This window comes from Pistacia vera, unplaced genomic scaffold (genome assembly GCF_008641045.1).
Source record: "Pistacia vera cultivar Batoury unplaced genomic scaffold, PisVer_v2 Contig875, whole genome shotgun sequence".
NCBI classification, from domain to species: Eukaryota; Viridiplantae; Streptophyta; class Magnoliopsida; order Sapindales; family Anacardiaceae; genus Pistacia; species Pistacia vera.
The window spans coordinates 61,915-74,515 of record NW_022196751.1 but is presented as its reverse complement, the minus strand read 5'-3'; the positions used below and the strand labels follow the sequence as shown (position 1 = coordinate 74,515).

The 12,601-nt window shown below is 36.2% G+C and overlaps 2 protein-coding genes and 1 pseudogene across 2 annotated transcripts; 2 read left to right on the top strand and 1 right to left on the bottom strand.

The window, feature by feature from the left end:
* The first annotated feature begins 1,478 nt into the window (after nucleotides 1-1,478).
* LOC116119146 lies at nucleotides 1,479-3,211 on the top strand (annotated as a pseudogene).
* Nucleotides 3,212-4,831: 1,620 nt separating this feature from the next.
* Nucleotides 4,832-6,647, top strand: LOC116119172 (annexin-like protein RJ4). Its single transcript, XM_031405119.1, has 6 exons — nucleotides 4,832-5,205; nucleotides 5,296-5,441; nucleotides 5,553-5,771; nucleotides 5,896-6,108; nucleotides 6,188-6,283; nucleotides 6,380-6,647. Exons 1-6 carry the CDS (start codon nucleotides 5,133-5,135, stop codon nucleotides 6,581-6,583), a joined length of 951 nt encoding a protein of 316 aa, XP_031260979.1. The 5' UTR covers nucleotides 4,832-5,132; the 3' UTR covers nucleotides 6,584-6,647.
* Nucleotides 6,648-8,377: 1,730 nt separating this feature from the next.
* Nucleotides 8,378-10,490, bottom strand: LOC116119174 (annexin D4). The gene is made up of 6 exons (XM_031405122.1): nucleotides 10,439-10,490; nucleotides 10,027-10,202; nucleotides 9,602-9,820; nucleotides 9,189-9,410; nucleotides 8,912-8,983; nucleotides 8,378-8,814 (listed from the first exon to the last, which is right to left on the bottom strand). Exons 1-6 carry the CDS (start codon nucleotides 10,482-10,484, stop codon nucleotides 8,605-8,607), a joined length of 945 nt encoding a protein of 314 aa, XP_031260982.1. The 5' UTR covers nucleotides 10,485-10,490; the 3' UTR covers nucleotides 8,378-8,604.
* Between the last annotated feature and the right edge of the window lie 2,111 nt (nucleotides 10,491-12,601).

Sequence of the window (12,601 nt, the reverse complement as noted above, 5' to 3'; positions counted from 1 at the left end):
GGCCACTCCATGTTAGAGTCCTCGATGTCTTTGACAGAGGAAGGGAAACAACTGTTCCAGTCGTTGGATAAAGTTGTGTTAGCATTCGTGTTGCAAGGGGCAACAGGAACAAAGGCTAAAAGCCCTTCTCGGCCACAAGCCCCGATTATCAGATCACCTGTTAGGTAAACATCCTTCGGGTATGAAGTCGAGGCGGTCTTTGTCCAAAAGTTGTCCAAGAGCTTGGTGCTCACGAGAGGGATCTCTGAGGCCCTAGAAGGGGTCGGATGAGGAATACTCAAAAGGGCCTCCTCAGGGGCCTTAGGAGGCTCAGGAGCCGCCCTTGGCGGGTGGCAAACATGGCCAAACTCACAGCATTTTGGACATTGCTTCAGATTCCATTCATACTCGACCTCAACTAGGATTGATTCGCTCTCAATCTTGAAAGTAAACCGATGTAGGATAGGCTTGGCGGCATCAATCTCACAAACACGTGGGTATAATCAAGCTAAGTGAACTCATAGGTCGATTGGTAGCACAATAACTATATAATATTCAACATAACTGATACACAATTAAAGCTTAAAATCTGACAAATGGAAGAGATTATTGGACGTTACTTACATCATTTTAAGTTATCTTTATGACTTGTTTATTATATTATTTGATAATAAATAAATTTTAAAAAATAGTGATTGAGAATATAGAGAAACACGGCAATTGGTAGGCGTACGTCTCAGGTTATTCTTATTTGATATCCCGATTAAGTGTGGAGTCGTGAGTGGGTTGTTGCTAGTCTTTCCGAAGATTAGTTGAAGAGTTTCGTAAATTGGTTCACACCTTGATTAAAAAAAAAAAGGAAAAGAAACAAATGCTTAATCTTAGCTTAGATTAAAAAAAAAAAAGAAAAAAGACGACCAGAGATGATGTGATTATGTAATGAGTTGTAAAGATAAATACAATATTATTATTAGTTGTGATTTATAAAAAAAATTAACAAAATAAAAAAGAACAAAAGCACTTAGATTTAATCTGCAGAATTTTGTTAAAAATCTTAATTATAATTTTAGTAAGCAAAAGCAAAAGCAAGAAAGACAAAGAAAAAAGATAACAGCGGCAAAGAGAAATAGCAGTAACTTCTAGTCAGAGAATCTTAAAATCTGATAACATGGGCAAATCAACACAAAACGCCATAACCAACACGAAATACTTGTTATCAGAAAACCAGTTTTGTGCAGCTTAATAATGAATGTGAGAAAACAATGAGCTGTTTGTCTTTTCCTCACCAATTTCTTCACAAATAAGGTACGTTTCAACCGACCAATGCTGAATTACAGAAGTGAGCTGGCGTAATTTCCAATATTTGGAAAATATTTAATCTAAACATTAATTAGGTTAAAAACTGGACTGTTATATATTGGAAGGTGTTTTCTCAGAAGTTTATGCTTTGCGCATTTCTATCTCTATTCACACAAACTAAGGAAAATTCATAGAAAAGAATGGCTACCCTTGTGCTCCTCCCAACATTCTCCTGTTGAAGATGCTGAAGCTCTCACAAGGCTTGTAAAGGTAAATGCAAAATCATGTTCTGTTGTTTTAGAAATGTTTAAGTTATTTTTCTGATAAAAAGTGATCAATCCATTTTTGCATGATTGTCAGATGGGGGACTGACATGAGGATATTTATTTTTATTGAATTTTGTTTTGTCAACTCTTTCAATGTTATAAGCTGATCTTTTGTTATCTGAACATAGAAAGCTGTGCATCAATGGATATTTGAACCAGCAGATCGTGATGCATTGTTAGCGAATGAGGCCATAAAGAAAGCAATCCCGGACTATCATGTGATCATCGAGATTGCTTGCGTTCGTTCTCCTGAAGAACTCTTTGCGGTGAGACAAGCTTACCAGGTGCGCTACAAGCGTTCTCTGGAAGAAGATGTGGCGGCTCATACCACCGGCGATATCCGCACGGCATGTAACATTAAACTTAACATTGAATAATTCGATATTATAACAAAAACCATGTAACTTAACAGTATTATTATTATTATTATTCTTTTTGTGGTCATTGTTACAGCTCCTGGTTGCTTTAGTCAGCGCATTTAGGTATGCTGGTGATGAGATAAACGAGGGATTGGCTGAGTCAGAGGCTGGTATTCTTGATGATGCTATCAAGGATAAGACATTTAATCATGAAGAAGTTATGAGGATTATATGTACAAGAAGTAAGGCACAGCTGAAGGCGACTTTCAATCGCTACAGAGATGAGCACCATGGCACTCGCATCACTAAGGTATAGGTATATATATATATATATATATATGAACGAATTAGAGATATGCAAAACCAAACCAAAAGCACACAAATCATAAACAGTAAAACAACCGAAGAGATACGTATTATTTATCCTGGTTCACCCAATTAACAGGTTATGTTCAACAAAGTCAATATTATTTTAATACTATCTCACCTCTCTCGTTTACAATGAAATAATTTGTTCTATGATTTGCTATTATATTATAAGAAAAATATATATTTATATATTAGGTTTAAATGATTAGAACCTAGTATTATAAAAATTCTTATTTTTAAACCCAACTCAATAAAGAATTAATAATTTAAAGAAATTCTTCAGCGGACAGTTATATATGGAAAAAGCCCAAATTGCTTACGGGCTAGGGGTGCAAGGGCTCACCGTGGAGTGGGGCCTCCGTCCACTGACAATGCGTCTGTATAACCCATTAATGTTAAAGTAGTCGACAACTCCAATAATATATAACCATTCCATTATTAGTCTATGAGTAAACCACTGTTTTTTTTAACTTGCGTAAATTGTTCTTTTTCCAGAATCTAAAAGGTGAAGGTAATCAGGGCAATGATTTTGCAGCAGCTTTGCGTACAGCTATGCGCTGCATGAAAAACTCAAACAAGTACTTTGTAAAGGTATGGAGATCAATCCTCTTCTTTAATTTCAGAAATTAATATTTCACTTGACTGATCACTCTGAGTTTAATATGGTTAATTAAGGTTGTCCACAACGCAATGAGAGGAGCTATAACTGATGAGGATTCACTAACTCGTCTGATGGTTACGAGGGCAGAGAAGGACTTGAAGGAGATCAAGGAGCTTTACTACAACAGGAACAGTGTTAGTTTTGATCAAGCTGTGGCCAACAACACTTCAGGAGATTACAAGGACTTCCTTTTAACTCTGTCAGGGAAAGAAGATTAAACTTGTTTTACGGGAATTAATCAGCCGATGCTTATAGTTTTGATAATAATGGCGGTTTAGAATTGGATTATTAGTGTACCTGCTATTTTCATTAGTGTGGCCTTAAATTTGTTTGCTTCCTAATAATAATAATAATAATAATGAAGGGCTATAAACTTGAACGATTCTATTGACTTTGATTACCTGACTCGAAATAACACGATACAGATTAAGGACAATGTTATGCCTAATAATCAAGACTGACATAAGCTGATGTCAACGAGCATCAATTAGAATTCAGGGAGGTTTTGCATCGTCTAGAGTTTGTCACATTGCTCAAGATAGAAATAATATAGCTGTCAACAACCCAGTCAACTCAAGCTTTGTTTGTGAATGAATTTGGTTCGTACACTTGTCTATGCCCTATTTAATTAAAGGATATTTCTTAAGTTCTCAACCAATGGGAAGATATAAGAGTTTTGCACGACACCAACCCACTTGTAGACATGTAATCATTACCTTGAGCTCAGCGGGTATAAATAAGCAGCTACCCCTCACAAAATCGGGATCAAACCCTTTGAATTCAACAAAGAAAATAACAAAGACACATCATAAGAAAGAGACTAGCTTGATATTCTCTAAAAACACTTACAACACCAAGTACCTATAACCCAAATAGTAATTATCGACCCTCTTGTAATCTTGACTAATAACCAGGAACACACTAATATAAAAGAAAATAGTGGATGTAAGATTCGCTTTAAGCATTCAAACTACTGTAAAAACTTTTGCTGCTTCAATTACTTTTACGTCTTTGCATGCTATTGTGAGAACAGTGCCCCATAATCAACTCTCATAATCAATTCAAGTGTAATTACTAAGATTTCTTAGTGTCAAGATCAAATATCAAGAGATAGATTGATAAAAATACAAATGTAAATACATATTCAACATAGACTTGATACAAATTAAAGCTTAAAATCATGACAAATGGAAGAGATTATTGGACGTTATTTACATCATTTTAAGCTTATCTTTATGACATTGTTTATTATATTATTTGATAATAAATAAATTTAAAAAAAATAGTGATTGAGAATATAGAGAAACACGACAAATTGGGGGTAGACGTACGGTCTCAGGTTTAATTTTCTATCTGAATATCCGTAATTTAAGTGTGGAGTCGTGATGATGGATTGTTATGCTAGTCTCTCTTGAAGATTAGTTGAGGAGTTGTGCGGAAATTGGTTCTTACACCTTGATTAAAAAGAAAAAAGGAAAAGAAACAGATGCTTAATCGTTAGCTTAGATTAAAATAAAAAGAAAAAAGACGACCCAGAGATGATGTTGATTATGTAATGAGTCGTAAATGATACAATACAATATTATTATTAGTTGTGATTCTAATAAAAAAAAAATCAACAAAATAAAAAAGAACAAAAGCACTTAGATTTAATACTGCAGAATTTTTCGTAAAAATCTTAATTATATATTTTAGTAAGCAAAAGCAAAAGCAAGAAAGACAAAGAAGAAAAGATAACAGCGGCAAAGAGAAATTAGCAGTAACTTTCTAGTCAGAGAATCTTAAAATCTGATAACATGGGCAACATCCAAACACAAAACGCCATAACCAAACACGAAATACTTGTTATCAGAAAACCAGTTTTGTGCAGCTTAATAATGAATGTGAGAAAACAATGAGCTGTTTTGTCTTTTTCCTCACCAATTTCTTCACAAATAAGGTAACGTTTCAACCGACCAATGCATGAATTACAGAAGTGAGCTGGCGTAATTTCCAATATTTGGAATAATATTTAATACTAAACATTAATTAGTGTTAAAAACTGGACTGTTATATATTGGAAGGTGTTTTCTCAGAAGTTTATACTTTGCGCATTTCTCATCTCTATTCACACAAACTAAGGAAAATTCATAGAAAAGAATGGCTACCCTTGTCGCTCCTCCCCAACATTCTCCTGTTGAGGATGCTGAAGCTCTCTACAAGGCTTGTAAAGGTAAATGCCAAAATCATGTTCAGTTTGTTTTAGAAATGTTTAAGTTATTTTTCTGATAAAAAGTCAATCCTTTTTTGCATGATTTGTCAGGATGGGGGACTGATGAGAAGGGAATAATTTCAATACTGGGTCATAGAACTGCAGAACAAAGGCAACAAATCAGGATAGCTTATCAGGATCTTCACCAAGAAGACCTTGTTAAACGCCTCGAGTCTGAACTCAGCGGAGACTTTGAGGTTTCTTTTGTCATATTCTCGTTTATTTTATTTTATACATAATTAAGTGATTAGTGGGTGAACTAATTTTTGTTTTTCTTCGGGTGGGTCGGGGTTGTTTTGTGAACACAGAAAGCTGTGTACCGATGGATATTGGAACCAGCCGATCGCGATGCTGTGCTAGCCCACGTGGCCATCAAGAAACTAAGCCCTGATTATCATGTGATCATCGAAATCGCATGCGTCCGATCTCCTGAAGAACTCTTGGCTGTGAGGAGGGCTTACCAGGCTCGCTACAAGCGTTCCCTGGAAGAAGATGTGGCTGCTCATACCACTGGCGATTTTCGCAAGGTCTGTAACTTCACATTGATTTATCATTTTAAGTTTTTAACGGGAGTTAAACCAACACAGAGGTGAACAACAACTAATAAGTGGTAATTTTTTTTTTTTTTTTTTTTTGTGGTCTTTGTTACAGCTCTTGGTTGCCTTAGTGAGTGCATTTAGGTATGCTGGTGGTGAGATTAACGAGAGATTGGCTAAGTCTGAGGCTGATATTCTTCATGATGCTATCAAGGATAAGGCACTTAATCATGATGAAATCATCAGGATATTATCCACAAGGAGTAAGGCACAGCTCATGGCAACTTTTAATCGTTACAGAGATGAACATAACACTTCCATCACTAAGGTAATACATAAAAAAAATGGTTCTGTAAGTAAAACTGGCCGGCATGAATTGTTAATTTTCGTTCATTGTCTTTTCGCAGAATCTGTTTGGCGAAGGCGATCAAAATAATGAGTTTCCGGCTGCTCTGCGTACAACCATTCGCTGCATCAACAACTCAAATAAGTACTTTGAAAAGGTTGTGTGATTTATGTGCAATTAAAGAACAACCCTCTTTCTTTAAGCATTGTATAATCTCAGTTTACTCATTCTCAATTGGGTTTATGTGCTTAAGGTTATCCGCAATGCAATCAAAAGGCTTGGGACTGATGAGGATGCACTCACTCGCGTGATCATTACCAGGGCAGAGAAGGACTTGAAGGAGATCAAAGAGATTTATTACAACAGGAACAGTGTCTCTCTTGATCATGTTGTGGCCAAGGACACTTCAGGGGATTACAAGGCCTTCCTTTTAACTCTGCTAGGAAAAGAAGATTAAAATTCTTCTTTTATGGGCACTGTTCAGATGCTTAAAACTTGAAATAAGGGTGGGTGGTTGGACTTTGTTGCTTGCTCTTGATTGGCACTCTGGTCTTTAAAATTTGTGTTGTGTGTTTCCTTATGTGGTTTGTGTTGCCCAGTTATGTCCCTATCTATTTCTGTATTTTCAGTTTGCTTTACTTCAGTGAGAATCAGTATTTTCTAAGTGCTATCAATAAATTTTTGTGCCATCATAGACAAAGTAACTTGCTATGGAAGTAATGTTAGGGAATATTAATTTTATTTATTTATTTATTTTTAGGGTATGTAAGTTTTATATCCAAAAGAAAAGAAAATGGTTACAAAATAACACGATCCGCCGAACCAAAAAGCTTCAAAGGCAAACAAAACACAGGCATAAACGCCTTAATTGGCAAGAGGGCACGCATGCTCAAACAAAGGCACAAATGCTCGGAAAAGAGCACACAGGCTCAAAAAGTCACAGATGCCCTGAAAAAAGCACACAAGCTTAGAAAAAAAAAGGTACATACGCCCCAGAAACGAGAATGCAGGCTCAACAAAGGGAAAAGGGCAATTAGGATCTCCGCCCTTTCTTCTTACTCTTCTTACCCTTGGATGTCGACTGATCTGAAGGGCGAGGGGATTAGGATTGGAGCATGGGCCACTCCATGTCAGAGTGGAGGTCCACCTCGACGCCGTCGACAGAGGAAGGGAAACAACTGTTCCAGTTGTTGGATAAAGTTGTGTTAGCATTCGTGTTGTAGGGGGCAACAGGAACCAAGGCTAACGACCCTTCTCGGCTGTCCACAGAGGAGTCATCACCCGAATGATCCCTCGCCGCCCTTTTTAGGGCTTTGGAGAGCAAATGGTCACGAGCCTCGATCATCAGATCACCCGTTAGGTAAACATCCTTCGGGTTTGAAGTTGAGGCGGTCTTTGTCCGAAAGTTGTCCAAGAGCTTGGTGCTCACGAGGGGGATCTCTGAGGCCCTAGAAAGGCTCGGATGAGGAATACTCAAAGGGGCCTCCTTAGGGGCCTTAGGAGGCTCAGGAGCCGCCTTTGACAGGTGGCAAACATGGCCAAACTCACAACTTTTTGTACACTGCTTCGGCTTCCATTCATACTCGACCTCAATTGGGATTGATTCGCTCTCAATCTTGAAAGTAAACCAATGCAGGATAGGCTTGGCGGCATCGATCTCCACAAACACGCAGGTATAATCAAGCTAAGTGAACTCATAGGTCGATTGGTCGCACAATAACGCGTGACCAACTACACTGGATGCATAGCCCAAGCCCTCATGCGTCCATAGAGCAAAAGACAATCTTGACAATCGAATCCAGACCGGGACTTTAGTGATCCGGGAAGATCCAAGAGATCCATAGGGTTGCCATTGAAGGAGGATGATGTGTTTCCCCCCAAAGATCCAGGGGCCATTTGCTAAAACTGAGCGGAAGGCGGCCTCATCCTTGAAATGGAAGTAGAAACGGTATAACTTTAAGTTGAACTGGAACTAAAAACTGTGTTTATTTGACTAAGAATATTGTAGAGGATTCTGCTTCTCTCAAATTACATTCATTGCTCTTATTCATAACTACATTGATACTTGAAATTTTATTATATATCCTGCAAATTATATGCAGTTATGGGGCCTAAATTATCATTTCGTTTTTACTATTATTAATTTTGTAAAAAGAAGTGTGCCTTAGTGGTTGAAAGTTCTAACTAGAAGCTAACAAGAGCATAACCATCCAGAAAAAAGAAAATTCCATCAGTTTCCAAGTAACAGCTTATTTCATTTCTTCAGTTCTTAAAAAACCAGTACAGTAACTCCTCAGCTTCATGTTAAAGAATGGGAAATAGAAAAGCCAACAAATGGAAGCATGTCTGATTTATTAAGCCTCTCGTTAGGGCAACACAATTATTGTACAAACCGCAAGACCAGGATAAAGAAAATAACAAAACGACCCAAATTCAATACAAATAGCTAAACACAAATTTAAGTACTGTGTTTCTCAATTAGTTTTCTCTTGATATCAAAGTAAGCAAGAAATCCTTATAGTTCCCGTTGGCAGTTTCAACAATTTTTTCAGTCAGAGAAACTCCATATTGTTTCTGGTATTCTGCATTGATTTCCTCAATATCTGTATCAGCCCGGGTCACAATTACTCGCGTCAGTGCTTTTTTGGTACGCTTATGAGCATTGTCTCTCAATGCTGCATCCAAGACCTGAAAAGAGAACAAGAGAAACAAAGAATTAATCATTTGGTATATTAGAAATAAGAAAGTAATTAAACCTTAGGAGTTGAATAATTTGTAATCTTACTCGGCAGAAGTACTTATGAGGTGTAAATAAGCATTGCACAACCGCTTTCAAGATCGAGTCATCATCAAGATCCTGAATCAAGCATGCAGGTTAAATGAAAACAGATTGCTTCAACAACAAAATTGCTTTCAGGTCCATTTATGTGCTCAAAGAACTAGATTTGCTGGATAAAAAATTGTTTTCTAAGCACTTTTAAATGTCTGTCAGTTATTGCAATGGAGCTGGTTTATATTAATTTCCTCAACATGTTAGGATATGGCGTGTTCGTTCGGCATACCTCATCGATGTTCTTGCCAAAAATATCCTTGTAGTACTTGTATACTGCCTTGAGGTGGGGCTTGCTCCTGGTTGAAAGTATTCTTATTAACTCTGCATCCTCAATGGGCTTCTGCTCAGCATTCTTCATAGCTTCAGCTAGTATTTTGGCCTCTGATTTCGCCGTGTCCTCTTTGACCTTCGGCCCTTCATACCTGTAGGCACTCACAAGTGCTACCAAGAGCTGCCCAAAGTACAAATAACCAAATCAATTAATGAGATACAAAATGAATAAAAACAACCTCTAGAGATGCAATTAGACCAATTTTAATCACTCTCTGTCAGGACTTCTAGCAGCCAACAAATAGATTGTACTCATACAACGCACATTAGTACATAATCTGAGAAAGAAACACAAAAATTAATGCTACACACCTTTAGCTCGCTTCCTTCAACCTGGGTTGCAATATTTTCCTCAATCGAATGGTCAAAAAGAGAATGATAAGCCTTCCTTGCTCCCAATAGCTCCTCTGATGATCTGGTACATGAAACCTCTACGATCATACCATATGATTCTGGTCCCTTTTTCAAAGCCTCCCTAATCAAACGAGCATCTCTTTCCCAAGGATGCATGGCCCGAAGCACCACAGCATTCTATCAACCATACAACCCACAACTAATTAATCCCATAAATGAAAACAACTTTTTTCCATAATGTAATGTTGAGAATTGTTAAATTCGTACTGTCACATTTTAGCAAGTACACACACACCAGCAATTTTTCTATATATTAAACTTGGTTTAGTTCCCAATTAACTAAAAACAAGAGCTGAAAACCAAAGAAAAACAAAAAAAAGCACCTTAAATCTCATGAATTCATGCTTGAGAAGCTTTATACTATGATCATCCCATCGCTCAAAACCACGTTCGTTATCCTCTATGAAGAATTCCGTACATTCCTTCCTCAAAGATTGTCTATGCTCAGGTCGCGATCTTCCCAGCAAAGAAATTATTGACTTTTCATCAATTCCATGCCCTGATTGAATTATACAAAACCAGGTAAATTTCCATCAAAATAATAGCAAAGATATCGGAATTATAATGCTTCTTATTCAACGAAATTAGCTACAGAATGGAACTTGGCTTGTGCCTGGAACTGATAGTTAAAGCCAAATTAAAACTGTAAGATATTTGATGAAGCGTTAGAATTTGAAATGGAGGTAGAGAGTGAGTGAAGAAAATGAAGAGGACAACGACAGGATAAGTAAGAACCTGAGAAAGCCTTGACGAGAGAATCCAGGCCATCAGGAAGTGCCATTTGTGTTTGAAGTTGTAAGTTGAAGATCTTCAGCTCCAACCCAAATTTATATAAATCCTGAAAGGGTTTTTTGGTCATTTAGAAAGGGGCCTTTAAATATTTAACTGTTTACACTAACAACTGACCATTTATTAATTGTTATTAATATATTAATGAATGAATAATCAAAAGATAACGCCCAGAAGTAAAAGCATAAAGAGTTAATATTCCTTGTTATTTAATTTATTAATTATGAGACTTCTTTTTGGCTGAATAGTCCACACATTTTGAGATATTCCACTGAACCCCTCTTTTTTTATGTAATTTAAGTTTGGACCTTTGACTACTTTATTTTAGATATTCCCCTTTTATAATTGTGTATTACACGGTAGAATCTACGTTCATATTGTCACCTATAGTTAACAAACTTTATCCTTCTTTTTTTATCGGGAGTGTCTGGGCTAATTTATGCGCACCTCAACTAATCTTTCAGGATTCTGTAACTATCGTTCAGATAAAAGCTTTGATGGTTATCCCTATTAGCAACTGAGAAAGGACTTAAACTCAAAACCTCTTGAGATAATATTTTATTTAACCTTATCCATCACAGGGTGAGGGTGGCATTCATCAATCTTCAGCATCTCGTGTAACACAACACATGTTGACTGATCTTAAAATAAAATTCTGAAAGTTCTGGCGGTGCTCGTGATTAATTCTTCCGAATTTATTATAAATAAACTTAGTTGTATCTTTACAGATAAGCCTGATATATATGAATTGTTTGATGACAGAAGTGTGGATTCTATGTTGGTAATGGGAACCACCCCCATGAACATTTTTTTTTAGATGCTTCACTGAACGAAATATCAAGTTCACATCATATAAACTTATTAGACAGTAAAACAATAATGAAAATCTTCTCAGGCAGTAGATATTTCAATCTTTTCTGGGTAGCTTTTAGCAGTATAATAAATCAACAAGGAGAAGACTAAACTTGTATTTGACTGATGAATTACCCGAAGCTTGAAAAAAAAGAACTCATTGATTTTACAAGCCGTAGATAGATACACATCAGATGAATATATATATCAAACTAAAATGTTGTGAAATTAGAGGCATAACTTGAAGAGTATTACTACATCCATAACCCAATCTCATAACTTTCTCTTACAATTTCAACGTGACAGTTAAGTTGGAAACTGTCATATCAGCTTTCATCACACCCGAGGCTCTAAATGACTTTACACGAATGATCATATTGCCAATTCTGAATGAGTGTTCCTTCAACAATCGTTCTTGAACAAGGAATTTGTGTTTCTTATGAAGAAACATAAAGAATGACTATTTCTTATAAAGTTATTTCTTATAAATAAACGATATCGTTCGTCTTCAAGGAATGATCGTTCATCTTTAGTTAATTATAAGAGAAGGTTGTGAGATTAAGTTGTAAATATAATCCTTTTGTAACTTGAATGTATTATATTATAAGATCAATCTGAACGATATTATTCAATTGATTTTGTTAAATTATGATATTGGAACGTGTCTCTTTTAATTTTGGTGAGAAAAAGATGCTTTTGTTTTGATTCTCCACCCCGCCGATATAGGGTTTCTTACTTTCTTTGGCATTTTAGAACTTTAATTTTTTTTATTTGTTAATGGTACCAATGCTGAGGTGGTACCACCGGGGTACTCTTGCTTTTCTCTTGATTCTATCATGCATGAATATTTATATATCCCTCTTTTAATTTATCTTTTCATACTTGAATTCTTTTTCTTTTAAAATGTAACACTTAAATCACATGGAATTAGGGGTGTTCGGTTCCAGGTACCCTATATTTTTTGAAGGAACTGGAATCGGAATCGACAGTTTCTTAAAATTTGGAACCAGAACCGGAACTGACGATTTCGGTTCCTAGGTACCCAGAACCATAACTTGTAACAACGGTTCCAGTTCCAATTCTAGGTACCCTGTAATATTCATGACTCCCCAAAAGTTTTTAAAATAGCAAAAAAACCCTTAAAAACTTACAAATACCCCCCCCCCCACTTGGCACTTGTTAATAAAAATAAAAATAAAATTACAAATTATAAATATAAATTCAAAAATTCAAAATTACAAACTCCATACTTATAAA

Excerpts from the sequence above, each read along its gene's own strand:
- LOC116119172 (XM_031405119.1), top strand. The coding sequence starts at position 5,133 with ATGGCTACCCTTGTCGCTCCTCCCCAACATTCTCCTGTTGAGGATGCT. Across the intron at positions 5,206-5,295 it reads TCTCTACAAGGCTTGTAAAG|GATGGGGGACTGATGAGAAG; the intron begins GTAAATGCCAAA and ends ATGATTTGTCAG. Across the intron at positions 6,284-6,379 it reads CAAATAAGTACTTTGAAAAG|GTTATCCGCAATGCAATCAA; the intron begins GTTGTGTGATTT and ends TATGTGCTTAAG.
- LOC116119174 (XM_031405122.1), bottom strand. The coding sequence starts at position 10,484 with ATGGCACTTCCTGATGGCCTGGATTCTCTCGTCAAGGCTTTCTCAG. Across the intron at positions 9,821-10,026 it reads ATGAATTCATGAGATTTAAG|AATGCTGTGGTGCTTCGGGC; the intron begins GTGCTTTTTTTT and ends TATGGTTGATAG. Across the intron at positions 8,984-9,188 it reads TTGGCAAGAACATCGATGAG|GATCTTGATGATGACTCGAT; the intron begins GTATGCCGAACG and ends TGCTTGATTCAG.